Source organism: Bidens hawaiensis, unplaced genomic scaffold, assembly GCF_021521415.1.
Source record: "Bidens hawaiensis isolate Kalapana, Puna unplaced genomic scaffold, B.hawaiensis_p1.1 tig00020125_1, whole genome shotgun sequence".
NCBI classification, from domain to species: Eukaryota; Viridiplantae; Streptophyta; class Magnoliopsida; order Asterales; family Asteraceae; genus Bidens; species Bidens hawaiensis.
In genome coordinates this window covers 346,463-358,698 of record NW_027493061.1, presented here as the reverse complement: position 1 = coordinate 358,698, position 12,236 = coordinate 346,463, and the positions used below count along the sequence as shown (strand labels likewise).

General features: G+C 32.4%; 1 protein-coding gene and 1 non-coding gene across 2 annotated transcripts; one reads left to right on the top strand and one right to left on the bottom strand.

Annotated features, from left to right (window-relative positions):
• Nucleotides 1-2,130: 2,130 nt before the first annotated feature.
• Nucleotides 2,131-10,700, bottom strand: LOC143559938 (protein MICRORCHIDIA 7-like). Its single transcript, XM_077048359.1, has 20 exons — nucleotides 10,268-10,700; nucleotides 8,725-8,799; nucleotides 8,592-8,626; nucleotides 8,359-8,437; nucleotides 8,186-8,278; nucleotides 7,692-7,776; nucleotides 7,432-7,507; nucleotides 7,097-7,225; nucleotides 6,857-6,955; nucleotides 6,663-6,764; nucleotides 6,405-6,566; nucleotides 6,026-6,121; nucleotides 5,056-5,107; nucleotides 4,855-4,966; nucleotides 4,689-4,750; nucleotides 3,502-3,881; nucleotides 3,080-3,174; nucleotides 2,901-2,988; nucleotides 2,444-2,566; nucleotides 2,131-2,360 (listed from the first exon to the last, which is right to left on the bottom strand). The coding sequence occupies exons 1-20, from the start codon at nucleotides 10,614-10,616 to the stop codon at nucleotides 2,268-2,270; spliced, it is 2,385 nt and encodes a 794-aa protein (XP_076904474.1). The 5' UTR covers nucleotides 10,617-10,700; the 3' UTR covers nucleotides 2,131-2,267.
• A 622-nt stretch (nucleotides 10,701-11,322) lies between these two features.
• Nucleotides 11,323-11,424, top strand: LOC143559946 (U6 spliceosomal RNA). The gene has a single exon (XR_013140024.1). It is a non-coding gene; the product is annotated as a U6 spliceosomal RNA (small nuclear RNA).
• Nucleotides 11,425-12,236: the final 812 nt, after the last annotated feature.

Genomic DNA, 12,236 nt, shown 5'->3' with positions numbered 1-12,236 from the left:
ATATAATTACATTATTTGATTGTATGTTTTATACAGCTTTTTGGTTTGTACGCTAACTTTTCCTACTATGTACAAAAATTTATATGAATGACTCGTATACTTGCATTGGATTGTGACACACATTGATTAGTGTGTTTAATAACTACTAGTTGGATTATCCTTGTGTGATGCAGCAAGAATTTGATTTGTATTGGTTTGTTATAGAGGTGTTCATGGTTCGGTTCGAAACCGTGAAACCGTCCAAACCGGTCATCGGTTTAGTTTCACGGTTGGTTTTCTTTCTTAATTTTCAGTCGGTTGGTTTCAACATTTTCAAACTGTAACGAACGGTTGGTTTACGGTTTATACCCAAAACCAACCGTATTCACCGGACCGGACCGGACCGTATGATTTAGTTTTATATATTGTCTAAATATATTATATTATATATGTATGTGTATACAAATATATTAATAGAAATAATTAAATAAAAATTAATAATGCTTATAACAAACACATTAAATATAAATACTACCCGTATATATAAAAATGTGGGCTAAGCCCAATTTAAAACGCAAATGACTTTTATGTGTCTTTTAAATTTTCTAATAAGAAGCCATAAATCAATTGTTGTAACAGTGTTTGTTAAATTTTGTAAATTATGAAGAGCTATATAATTATATATCATAAATTATTTTGGGCATTTTGTATAAAACCTCAACAAGCCCAAACCATGAAACCAAACCGGAACCAAACCGTTACTAACGGTTCGGTTTGGTTCGGTTTAAACGTCCAACGGTTTGGTTTTGGTTTACGAAAATAAAAAACTGTAACTAACAGTTTGGTTACGGTTTGACGTAAAAACCGCGAAAACCGGACCGTGAACACCCCTAGTTTGTTATAGGTACATGTACTTGTTATAGTAAATGAAAGAAAATTTTTAAAAGGAAAATAATATTGATAATATATAAAGTCATGATATTCCTAAAAGATATTGGCAATCGTATATCTTACAATACAGAAAAATACTCTCTTTGAATACAACTCCGTTTTCAAAAAAAAAAATCAAACTAAATGAAAATTAAAATAGTTTATATATCATTTGAAGTACAATGGGGGAATCAAACTTAAAAAACCAAGAAGAAGGAAGCAAATTCCATGACACGATCACACGGAAACCCAAATAGCAAGATTAGTATGCATTATAATTAGCAAGTGTTACCTCCGCTTTGTAGCGGGTTCCGGGAATCAAACTAAAAGATAAGCAACCTAAAAGTTCAACTCAAGTAACCAAAAGATAACTAGCACACGTTATTAATAATAAAAGCAATAAATAGATAACGGATAATAACTCATAAACTCGAAAATCCTAACAAAGCCGGTTTAGAATAATGAATTGGTTTCGGGTTTCAAATATTCAAAGTGGATTCGAATCAAAACCGTATTCCTAACTCATTTATGAATCACATGTGAAATTGTGAATTCGAAGCGATCCAGTTATTCCTAGTCGTAATACTAGATTATGAATACATGTGTATGATGACTATATGTACCAACTACTCACAGTTCATACAAATCCACATTGATGGAATTATCTTTCCTAAATAATTCATCATAATCAAATTGTCCATTCTCTAGAAATCAAATTTTAAATCTCAATTATGAGATCAAGTACTTAAGTCGATAAAGATGATTGATATCACTTATAGGAACAACTCCTTGAGCTGATGATTGCATGTAGTCAAATTTCTTAAGCATGTGAGCATTAAGTTCTTTAAATTGTAACATGGTTTGCAAGCAACAAACGCCTTGGCATATAAAATGGTGCAATTTTGATAAAATGAAAGATCTTGACAGGAGTAAATGGTGCAGCTTTGAATTTTGATATCTTATTATGCCATCTCTTCTGATAGCAATCCTTTGTGGAACTTGCTTCATTTTGTTGAATTCACCATACAACTTGAGTTTCCAACTTTTTAACCAATGATTTCAACAAATTTCAATAAAAAAAGACGAATTTTTAAACGTTGCATTTTTTTGCTCAAAACACTGTTTAACTTTAACTATGGTCAAAATTCACTATAAACTAACATTCATTAGTCAAAAGAACCATTTATGCTCACAACAACTTAAAGCATATAAACTTGCCTATGAATTTAACCATTCACTAGATTTCAATCACCATCAAAACCCATTCAAAGTTCACATACCAAATTTCTAAAAAGTAACCCAAAAAACAAAAAAACTTAAAAGCGAAATAAACACTGCCTAGCATAATCACTATGGTCCTACTGCCCCCATTTATTCCCCAAACTCTTCATTTTCTCCAACTCCAACTGTGTAACCTTTTCCATCAAGTCATTGTTTGTAGCCTCTGTTTCCTGTACAAAAGTAAATAAACAGCCATTAATAATTAAATTCAATCATTTTACAGATATAAAAATAAATATTAAATAACACAGACCCTCAACTTCTTCCTTAAACTTTCCTCCTCGCCATTTCTACGCTCCCTTTCCTCTGAAAATATCGCGATTATACTATCTTGCTCCTTGTTTAAGGCCTCGTACTTTTGTCTTTCCTCCTCCAGCTAATCATAATATAAACTCAATGTCAGCAACAAATGGGCCCCAGGTAATACATGTTGCACGTCAATTTTAAAAATATCACCCGGTAAAAACAAAATTATACCCAAGTGGTTAAACCTCTTAAAGAAATTTGATTACTATTGAATAACATTTTTGCAAAGTAATAATAAAAATTAATTGCACAAATAGTTCCAGTGGTTTGATAATACTGCAAGTTTGATCCCCATATTTTAAAATTGTGTCAAACCACAGAGAAACCATTTGTGCAATTTTCTTTAATAATAATAATACTTCTTATTACTATTTTGTAAGTAAATAAGAAAGCATGGTAATTACCTGAGCTTCAAGTTCTTTGCAGCGGTTTCTTTCAGATTCTAGATCCTTCAACAGATCACCTAATATCTCTTCTTCTCTCCTTTTCAATCTATGAGAATTTAAAAAACATTTATTAATATGTGAAACAGAATTTAAAAAAATAAATAGAATAATAATATATATATATATATAAAACACACCGTTCCTTAAACTGAAGGTTTTCTTCCACCAACAGTTGTAAACTGACATTGCTAGAACTTGAAGGAGCTGTTGCATTCCCGTTAACAATAGAAGACTGCCAATTTTATATAAAAAAACAAATTGTATCAGTTCAACAATACTTTTGAAACTGCACGAATGTATATCATGTATATATTAATTATCAAAAGGATTTATAACCAATGTTTAAGGCCCAAATCCATTATTTTGGACCATTTTTTCGGCCCAAAAATTTTAATCTCAAATAATTATACCACAAAAACCAAAATTAGGCTGTTTCCAAAAACTCTTTTCGGTTACGGTTGTCAGTAATGTTTGAGACCAAAACCAACCTATGCACACCCCTAACTAGAATCAAGAAAAAGTATGTTCTTCTAAAAACACAAAAATATTCCAAAATTACCCTTAGATGAGGTGGCGCGCTAACTTGTATAACTTTTGCAGCTGCAGAAAGTTCAGGATATTGGACATCGAGAGCCGAAACTGAACGAACTTTCGTTTGTGAACTACTACCGTTTGCTAGTCGCTTACTCAGGGCAGTTTGTGAATCAATATCACGGATGTTTTCGGTCAAAGGTGATGTTGACTCGGAAGAACTTGCACTTGCACCATGAACTCTATTAAGTTTCTCTCTTGTTTCTCCAATATTAACATTACCATTTGGTTTGGTAATTACTGGCTCTTTCAGAGGTCTATGTGAAGTGGATTTGTTTGTTTGTGGAGTCGGTATGTTCCTGACACTTTTTCTTGTAGAAGGTTCCGGCGTGTAATCAGGAGAAGATTCTAGAATAACCACAAAAATGTTACATTGTTTGTATAGTGATAAAGCCATACAATATAGTTTATTGAATTCTTTTTGTACTAATTAAAACTTACAAAAAATCAAGAAAGCATCAATTAAGATGATAATTAAAAGGTATCTTTTCGAAGCTAAATAATAAAGTTTAAAATAAAAAAAAAATAGAGTAAAAGACACGAATGGTCAGTGTGGTTGGCCCTTTTATGGATTTCGTCCCTAAAGTTTAAAAGTTACGAATTTAGTCGCCACCCACCTAGTTTACTTTCATAAACGGTCCATGGGTCAGGTAAGACTACTATTTTGCCAATAGGCCTATTATTAAAAGTTACACTATAACGACTATAATAATAAAAAGAAAATAAAATACGGCAAAATAGGAATCTTAATTGACCCACGGACCATTTATTAAAGCAAACTAGGTGAGTGGAGACCAAATCCATAACTCTAAAAATTTTACAAACAAAATCCAAAACTTGGACCAACCACAGGGATCATCCGTGTAAGTTACTTTAAAATTTATGTTACCGAAGATACTTAAATGATACAGTGTCAAACAAAAAAAATTAAAATACTGAATAACAAAAAAAAAAGGTTTGATAGAGATATATGAGCTCTTTAATGCTGTGAAATTTGAAATTTCACTCCCCATACCAGATTTTCCTAACCATAAATTTGCATTGTGCATCCTGCTAAAAACTAACCACGTGCCAGAATATTTTTTCTAGCATTTCACCTCAAATTATGAAGATTGATTTATAATCAATAAACTACAACAATTATTCAACAAATACCTCTCTCCAAATTTTTCTTGTTGCGTCTGGGAGCGTAGCCTATTTTGTGACAGTATGTACCCCTGAATCAAGAATGTTTGATGTTAATTAACTAAGTTATAAAATAAAATATTTAGAATAAGCACATTAGCATCAAAACAATACACACACACACACACATGCATACCAATATGTTTTTTGCATTTGAATAAGGCGCGTTTCAAGTCTTTGAAGAACAGTAGTGCGTTCAAACCCTTGTTTGTCATGAGCTGGTTCAACAAAATTAGCTTCCAATACACCTAACCAACAGCAAGAAATAAAACCATCAGAAAAATATGTAAACTAGCAAAAAAAAACCAAAACTTTTTTCAACCATATGGATGTTAACCTATGACCCCACGACCGTCACTTCCTGCAGCGTTCCAGATTCTCCAAAATGGCTGTAAAACAAAAAACATTGGTTTTTGAAAAAAATTTAAGTCGAACCACTAATTGAGGTTTCGAGAAACGACAAACCAAACCAACCGGGTTGGGTTGGTCGGCCGGTCTAACAGTTTGTCGGTTTAATGATTCGGTTTTAGTGGTTTGAACCGATTTTTTCATTATTTTTAAATTTTTTTAGTTTGTAACAAAATTTGTAAAATAATAAAGATGGTTCATGATTATAATACATAAACATGACTACATGTTTCAGAAATTAAAAATGCATATAAAAATTTAAAAAACTTGAACGGCCAGCGCTGTTTACATGGCCAGTTCAAAGTTTCAAACTGAGCCAAAAAGTGAACCAAACCGTATGGATCTCAAACCGTATGGATCTCAACCCAGCCGAGAACAACTAACCAATGGGTTGGTTAACTGAACATTGGGGGTTGGTTTCGGTTATAGCATGTCATAACCAACTTAACCGAATGCATATACACAATCTATCAAAAATATATAATACACATTTTATAGTTTTGATTTTGATAACAAGTAGCTAAATTACAGTAACAAAATTTACTTTATGAAGATCATAGAAAGCAGTTTAGAACATAGTTTTGACTTTGGAATTTTATGGATATAAAGGATGTAATGTTTTAAATAGAAAAAAAAAATTCACAGCATATACGGGATCACAACTTCACAGCAAGAATTAAGTGAATAACTAAAATTTTCAAGTCCAAGGTTAAAAGTTGAAAAACAAAACTGGTTAACAGACCCATAACCGAAACGAAACCAAGAAAAACACCAATTAATCGAAAACCGACCGGTCAAAAGACTACAATAACCAAAACTTTCGGTGTCGGTTGGGGCTGAAAACTAGACCAAACCAAACCATCCCATTCACATCCCGTATATATCAACAAAAGTCAAACCTTAATGAGTCTGTTTTTATGATAAACATTGAACCCTTGCACATCAATATGAGCTGTTGCGTCTTTTACAAACCCCACAGTAACTACAGCAACCATCTGTCCATTGAATGAGACAAAACAACAATTATAAATAACTTGAACAAAACAAGCAACAATTTTTAAATAGAGGTGGTCATAGAGGTGGTCAAACGGGCCAGTCATAACGGGTCAAAGTGAGCAGTTTTTCATCTCGTTGAAACCGGATTATTACAAATATTATATTAATGTAACTGTAATCTATCTTTTAGCAATAAGTAAGATTTTCTGTATTAGTAACACACCCGTTTGACCCCTTAGAGATTAAAAACAAACAAAAGAGAATCAAATCTTTTAATATTACATTTGTATCCTTGGGAACCCCTTCTTGACCAGGCTGCGGGCGATATGTGACTTCGTTTGTCATCATCATATCATTAACTATATTATGATGCTCAACATCCTTCCCACGAAGAATTATCCGGAAGTTATGAGGAACTCTTAGATAGAGAATTGATGCATAACTCTGAAAAAGTTTTTAAATAACATATCATTATTAAACATGATCCATGACCAATATGTAGAGTATGTAGTTACAAACTTATGACAACTTATGATTTACCCTGAGTGAGTGACGATACGTTAAGAAATGTCGAGAATTTGGATATTGTTGTGCCATTTCTATATTTTTCTCGTCTCGATTAACACCTCTAATTTGAATATCCTGCAAGATGCAATTTTAACGTCAATTGCCAAATACGAATCATGTACTACCCATAAAGGAGTTACGTAGATTTAAGGCTAACATAAACAAACATGTTTATCTGTATCAAAATCGAGCTCTAACTGTTCTTGATCATCCTCCCATAGATTGTAAATGATTATCCGTGTACCCTGATCCTTCATATGATCAAACTACAAATAAACGTAAAATAAATCAATAACATATTCCTTAAAAAAAGATACTAGATACCAGATTAATAGGCAAGTGTGTTTTAGAAAAATATTCAAAAAACACTATTAATGTATATAAACCATGCGATTAAGAAACGTTACTTGTTTCAAGAGGTCTGATTCAGTTGAAAATGGTGACCATTGTACCACAGCCTCAAGATTTCTATTCCAATCATTCGCTGATGATCGTTTCATCTTCTTCCATGCTCCTCCATCTTGTTCATAATCAAGCTTTTTGATGTGCCAACCACCACAATAAACAAATAAACAATAAAAGGTAAGTTGCTTGCTACAAAAAGATGAATTAAACAACACACAGAATCACATGGCTACCTACCTGTTGTCTTGAGATAACATTTTATGAAAAGGTTTGAAGGTCTATATAGTTCTAGGACCTAGTAATTTAAAACATAACTTTAGTTAGTGAAATTAATTACCATGGGAACTACTATATCTTCCTTCCCCGTGATTCGCAGAAATGTGTATGACAACAGACCAATGCTCTGTGTAGGCCTACAAGGCATATCAAATAAAACGCTATTAGTTAGTGGTTTTCGTAAAATAAAATGTAGTTAAACAGCTTCAGAAACATAAATGCTGTCATGGTCACTAACAATGTGCAAAACTCGGTCCAACCCAGTACACTTATCATGTTGCTAACAAAAAAGCAGGCCAATGACATAAATGGATCACAAACCTCTTTCCATGTTTCCCAGAGCATCGAGAAAAAACAATAACATCAGCTCCAAGCCTCATGGTGCTTGTCTTGAAACCATTTCCATCTGTTCAAAAAATAAATCGGTGGTAAGTAAAAGAACTGCAGTGTTCTAGATGCCAAATTACAGCTTTCCTGACCCGAAAATACAAAAAAGACATAGCTGACAAAATGGGTAGGTCAAACAGGTTAGAAACAGATTCTGGTCAAAATGGGCACTTTTTGTCCAAAATTTGTACCATTTTAAAACTAATTTTGTTGAGATTTGACCACAATTGAACTTTTTAAGAAAATGAAATCAAATGACTTTAACTTTTAAAAACTAAACTTACACTTGGGCAACTTTCAACCCGCTCCATTTGACCACTTCCCATCTTACCTACTTTTTAGTCTTACCCATCTGACCAGTAAAGATAAACCACAACCCAAATTGGCCCATTCTTAAGTAAATATCAAAACCTAAACCTGCCACTTACACTGTCCAATTGTATCCTTGACCTTGCTTTTCAAAGAATATCCAAGAGACATGCAATGTCTCATTTTTTCTGGGTCCATCCCACCACCATTATCTACAACATAGTGCGGAGCGAAATACTTAAAAAAAACCAACAATAAAAAATCCAGTAGTAGATCGTTAAGCGATGCTTACCTTCAATCAACAACATTCTGTTGTTATCTTTTTTGTTTGTCAGCATATCAATTTTCACATATGTAGCACCGTTACAAACCTGATAACAAAATTTAAATAAGTAAAAATAATTCCCACAGAGTCATTAAGTGTAACATCAAAAGTATTTATTATTATATAGTAGATATACCATATATATATATATATATATATATATATATATATATATATATATACGAGCCTAAGGAAAGTACCTCGTCTAGTGCATTGTCCAAAAGTTCAGCAAAAGCTGCATGAGTACATAATACAAAACCAATAAGCGCCTATAAAGTGAACTAAAGAAAAACAAACTACAAGCAAATAACCAAAAAGATGGAATAACATTACCGCCAAGAACCCATTTATGACTAGTTGCGTTGGAATGCAGAAACCTTGGATGCACCCTCAAATGATCCATACCACCTATAGACATGAAAAAATGAGGTATAAAACTTGCTCTAGTTATATAAAACTTTGAGCTTCTAATAAAGTCTAAGCAGTTAATGCAGAAAAAGTCGAGGACCGGTATTTGAGATATCGGTTATCGCGGTGGGATATCAGTAATTTTAATATCATGAAAAATTTATATATATAGTAATAGCACTTTAACGCTAACAATTCAGTATACTCTCCTAAGATTAACAAATTTTCCTTTTGCAACTTGCAAAACACTGACAACTGTAGCAAGTAGGAACTGATTGACTCAAAACACTAAAAGTTGAAAATTAAGACTTAAAACACTGATAACAAAAAAATCAGTGATAATCGGTGAAATACCAGTCAATATTATTGGTATCAATATTCTGATCAATAATTCACATGAAAACTGATAACCGAGATACCACCAATATTGACTGCATAAAATAAAGTGCATATTTAACTATACAGAATTGTAAGGTGAAAAGCAATTATAGGCCCTACATCCCTACACAAATTTCACATTCAAACAATTTCGGTAAAATGTCAAAATGGAAGATGTGCACACTGGCTTGCAATTACAGGTTATTGCATTTGATCAAACTTCAAGGTTCAAACAAAAATAGAGATCAAGCCTCAGGCACATGTAGTTAATAAAATGTTAAAGTGCATAAGCGAACATTCAGCAAATTGTCCATCTGACATTAATTAAACCAAGAAGCATACAACTGCAACTAAATACAGAGTAATCCAGATTGAAGAATGAATGAATATCAGCTTACGATATCTTGAGGCACAGTAACTTTTGCTACTGTAATATATTACAGAATCGTCTGGCCTACCATCTACAAGAGTATACCGTCATTTTCACTAGCTTGATTCCAAATTTAAGTTTCAAACAAATCACGGTGACCCTTGCTCATGTGTAATACTTATAATGTCATATTTAGATGTAAGATTAGCATAAAAAAAATTAGCATTCTAATTCCAAAACAGCATACTTATATGTGTGTTAACCTATAAGTCAAGCGAAAACGAGTGTCTTAATATGTGCTTACTGAGTACTGACCTACTACTCATTAAGTTATCTAGTTTAAATTTGTAAAAAAATAGTTAAATTAAAATAGCCACCCATATAAACGACTCTCGGTAAAGCTATAAGAATTACAGTTCTAGTACTGTGTTGTTTGGATAAAAACTTATTTTTTTTAACTATTTGTTTTATTGTCTCATTAATAAAGCAACACAGATTAGATTGTAAGAATCCCGTAAAAATCATATAAAATTTCATTTGATTCCAATTCCAGTTATGAATAAAGTAAAATATCATTAACAATCTATAGCCTACAAATTAAGCAATGAACCATCCATAATATCACCATAATCTTAAATCAAGTAAACAACGTTAATAACACAATCATTACCAATCCCTAAAACCAGAAATTAATAAAATAACTCCCAATTAAAAAAATACCTGAAGAAGCAGTCCAATTAGAAGCAGCAGAGCGTCCATCAAAATCACCAGCTTTCCAAAACTGCTTACAGCTCTGCTCCGGAACCACACGGTTTGCATTGACACGTGGCACCGTCTGCGGCAGAGGATCCAGAAACCCTACCGGAAGAACCACAGCGTCACCGGACTTCTTCCGCTTATTATTATTATTAACCTCATCACTCAAAACCCTAGATCTCTTGGCATTACCAGAAAACGACGACGAATCGTCATCCGAACTGTCCAAATCAATCACCGGGATCTCGGAATCGTCCTTCCGGTTGGCGTTGGGTAACTCGGTGTATTCCTGCTTCACTTCAACTCCGGCCATGACGATAACCGTTTATTGGCGGTAAAATCGAACGATTATTGTGGTGAAATAGAAATACCCTGGAAACGGTTTAGCGTGGAAAGAAAACCCAACTTTTTCGAATCTACTAAATGACGACGCTGTATACTGTTACCGTATATGATGAGAATAATAATCGATTAATATTCTTTTATTATTATTATATTATTTTTTTATTAAGAGTAAATGAGGGAGCTTCATCATTTATTTATATTTAATGTTATTTTTTAGGTAGTTTTAGGAATTTCTATTATTATTATTATTATTATTATTATTATTATTGTTATTATTACGATCTGATTATACACGAAATCAAACTTGTTGAACTCAGAGTCGTGTCAACAGGTCTGTGAACTTTGATGAAGTGGATGGAACCGGGCACTAATGGAATCCACAGCGAAACGACAAGGTCTAGGGTGCTAGACAGAACACACGAATCCACTGAATCGAGCGCGCCTTTGATTTTGCCTTGATTGATCACCACCCAATCGAGATCGCTATCTTGACTTTATGATGTTGTGTGACAGCTAAAAAACAAGGGAAAGAGGGGGGCGATTTTAGGGTTGTAATATAATGTGTTGTGTTCTATTTATAGACCAAATAATTAAAACTTGATTGAAAAAACTTAGCCCTTAAGTTTTCCAGCCTTCTAGGGCTGGTCCAAATTCATATGCTTAGGGTATTAAAAAACATACTCATTAAGTTATCTAATGGTATGGAACGATACAAAGAAGATTAGCATGACTTCTGCGTAATAATGACACGCACAAAAGTTATCTAATAATGTATTAAATAAAAGATTTCAACTCCTACAAGAATGAAAATCTCATACGACTTATTATATGAATTAATAAAAAAATCAATTCATTTAAAACTACAACTTTAACATCTACCCATTTTTCATTCAGGCGTTGTGTGGATTTTTGTTCATTGTTATTTGTGGTATTCAGAAAAACATATCATGTATATTTTTATGATATGTTTAAGGTATATATACACTCCGTATAGGCGGTATGTAATCTATATAGCTCAACACATATATATACAACTATGTAACCCAAACACATTTACATTTACATATCACTTTTTTACCACATAGTGTTTGTTACCTGCACAAATTGCCCATATATATGTGCATATCAAGTATCAATATGCTTGAATGAACTTCATAAATTACACATAAACTATCAAAGATCTTAAAATTTCCTACACATAGACTGCATACATCTACATAGTCTAATAGTTTTAACCCAATATTACTTAAAGTTACAATCCATTACCAATATCTACGAAAACTAAAAAGATCTCAACAGAGTTTTGTTGTTAGCCAAAAATAACTAATATTAGGTATGGAAAACTTGTAGGTTTTAAAGATATGGCACATTTAAACAAATATGTATAAAGATGTTATAGTATAGGATCAAACTGGTATTTGATTAACAATTTTTTTTGACTAAAAATGTCAATTGAAAAAAATAATGTATTAAAAAAATCAAATCAATTAGTAATGATTAACAAATCAATTTTACTAATAACTCATATTTTACTTCAAGCAGACCACACAAAAGACTAAATTACTTTTTATTCATTAAACTCATTATA

Coding starts and splice junctions, on each gene's coding strand:
- LOC143559938 (XM_077048359.1), bottom strand. CDS start 10,616: ATGGCCGGAGTTGAAGTGAAGCAGGAATACACCGAGTTACCCAACGCC. Junction 7,508..7,691: donor TCTGGGAAACATGGAAAGAG/GTTTGTGATCCA, acceptor TATGCCTTGTAG/GCCTACACAGAGCATTGGTC. Junction 3,882..4,688: donor CAAGAAAAATTTGGAGAGAG/GTATTTGTTGAA, acceptor TGGTTATTCTAG/AATCTTCTCCTGATTACACG.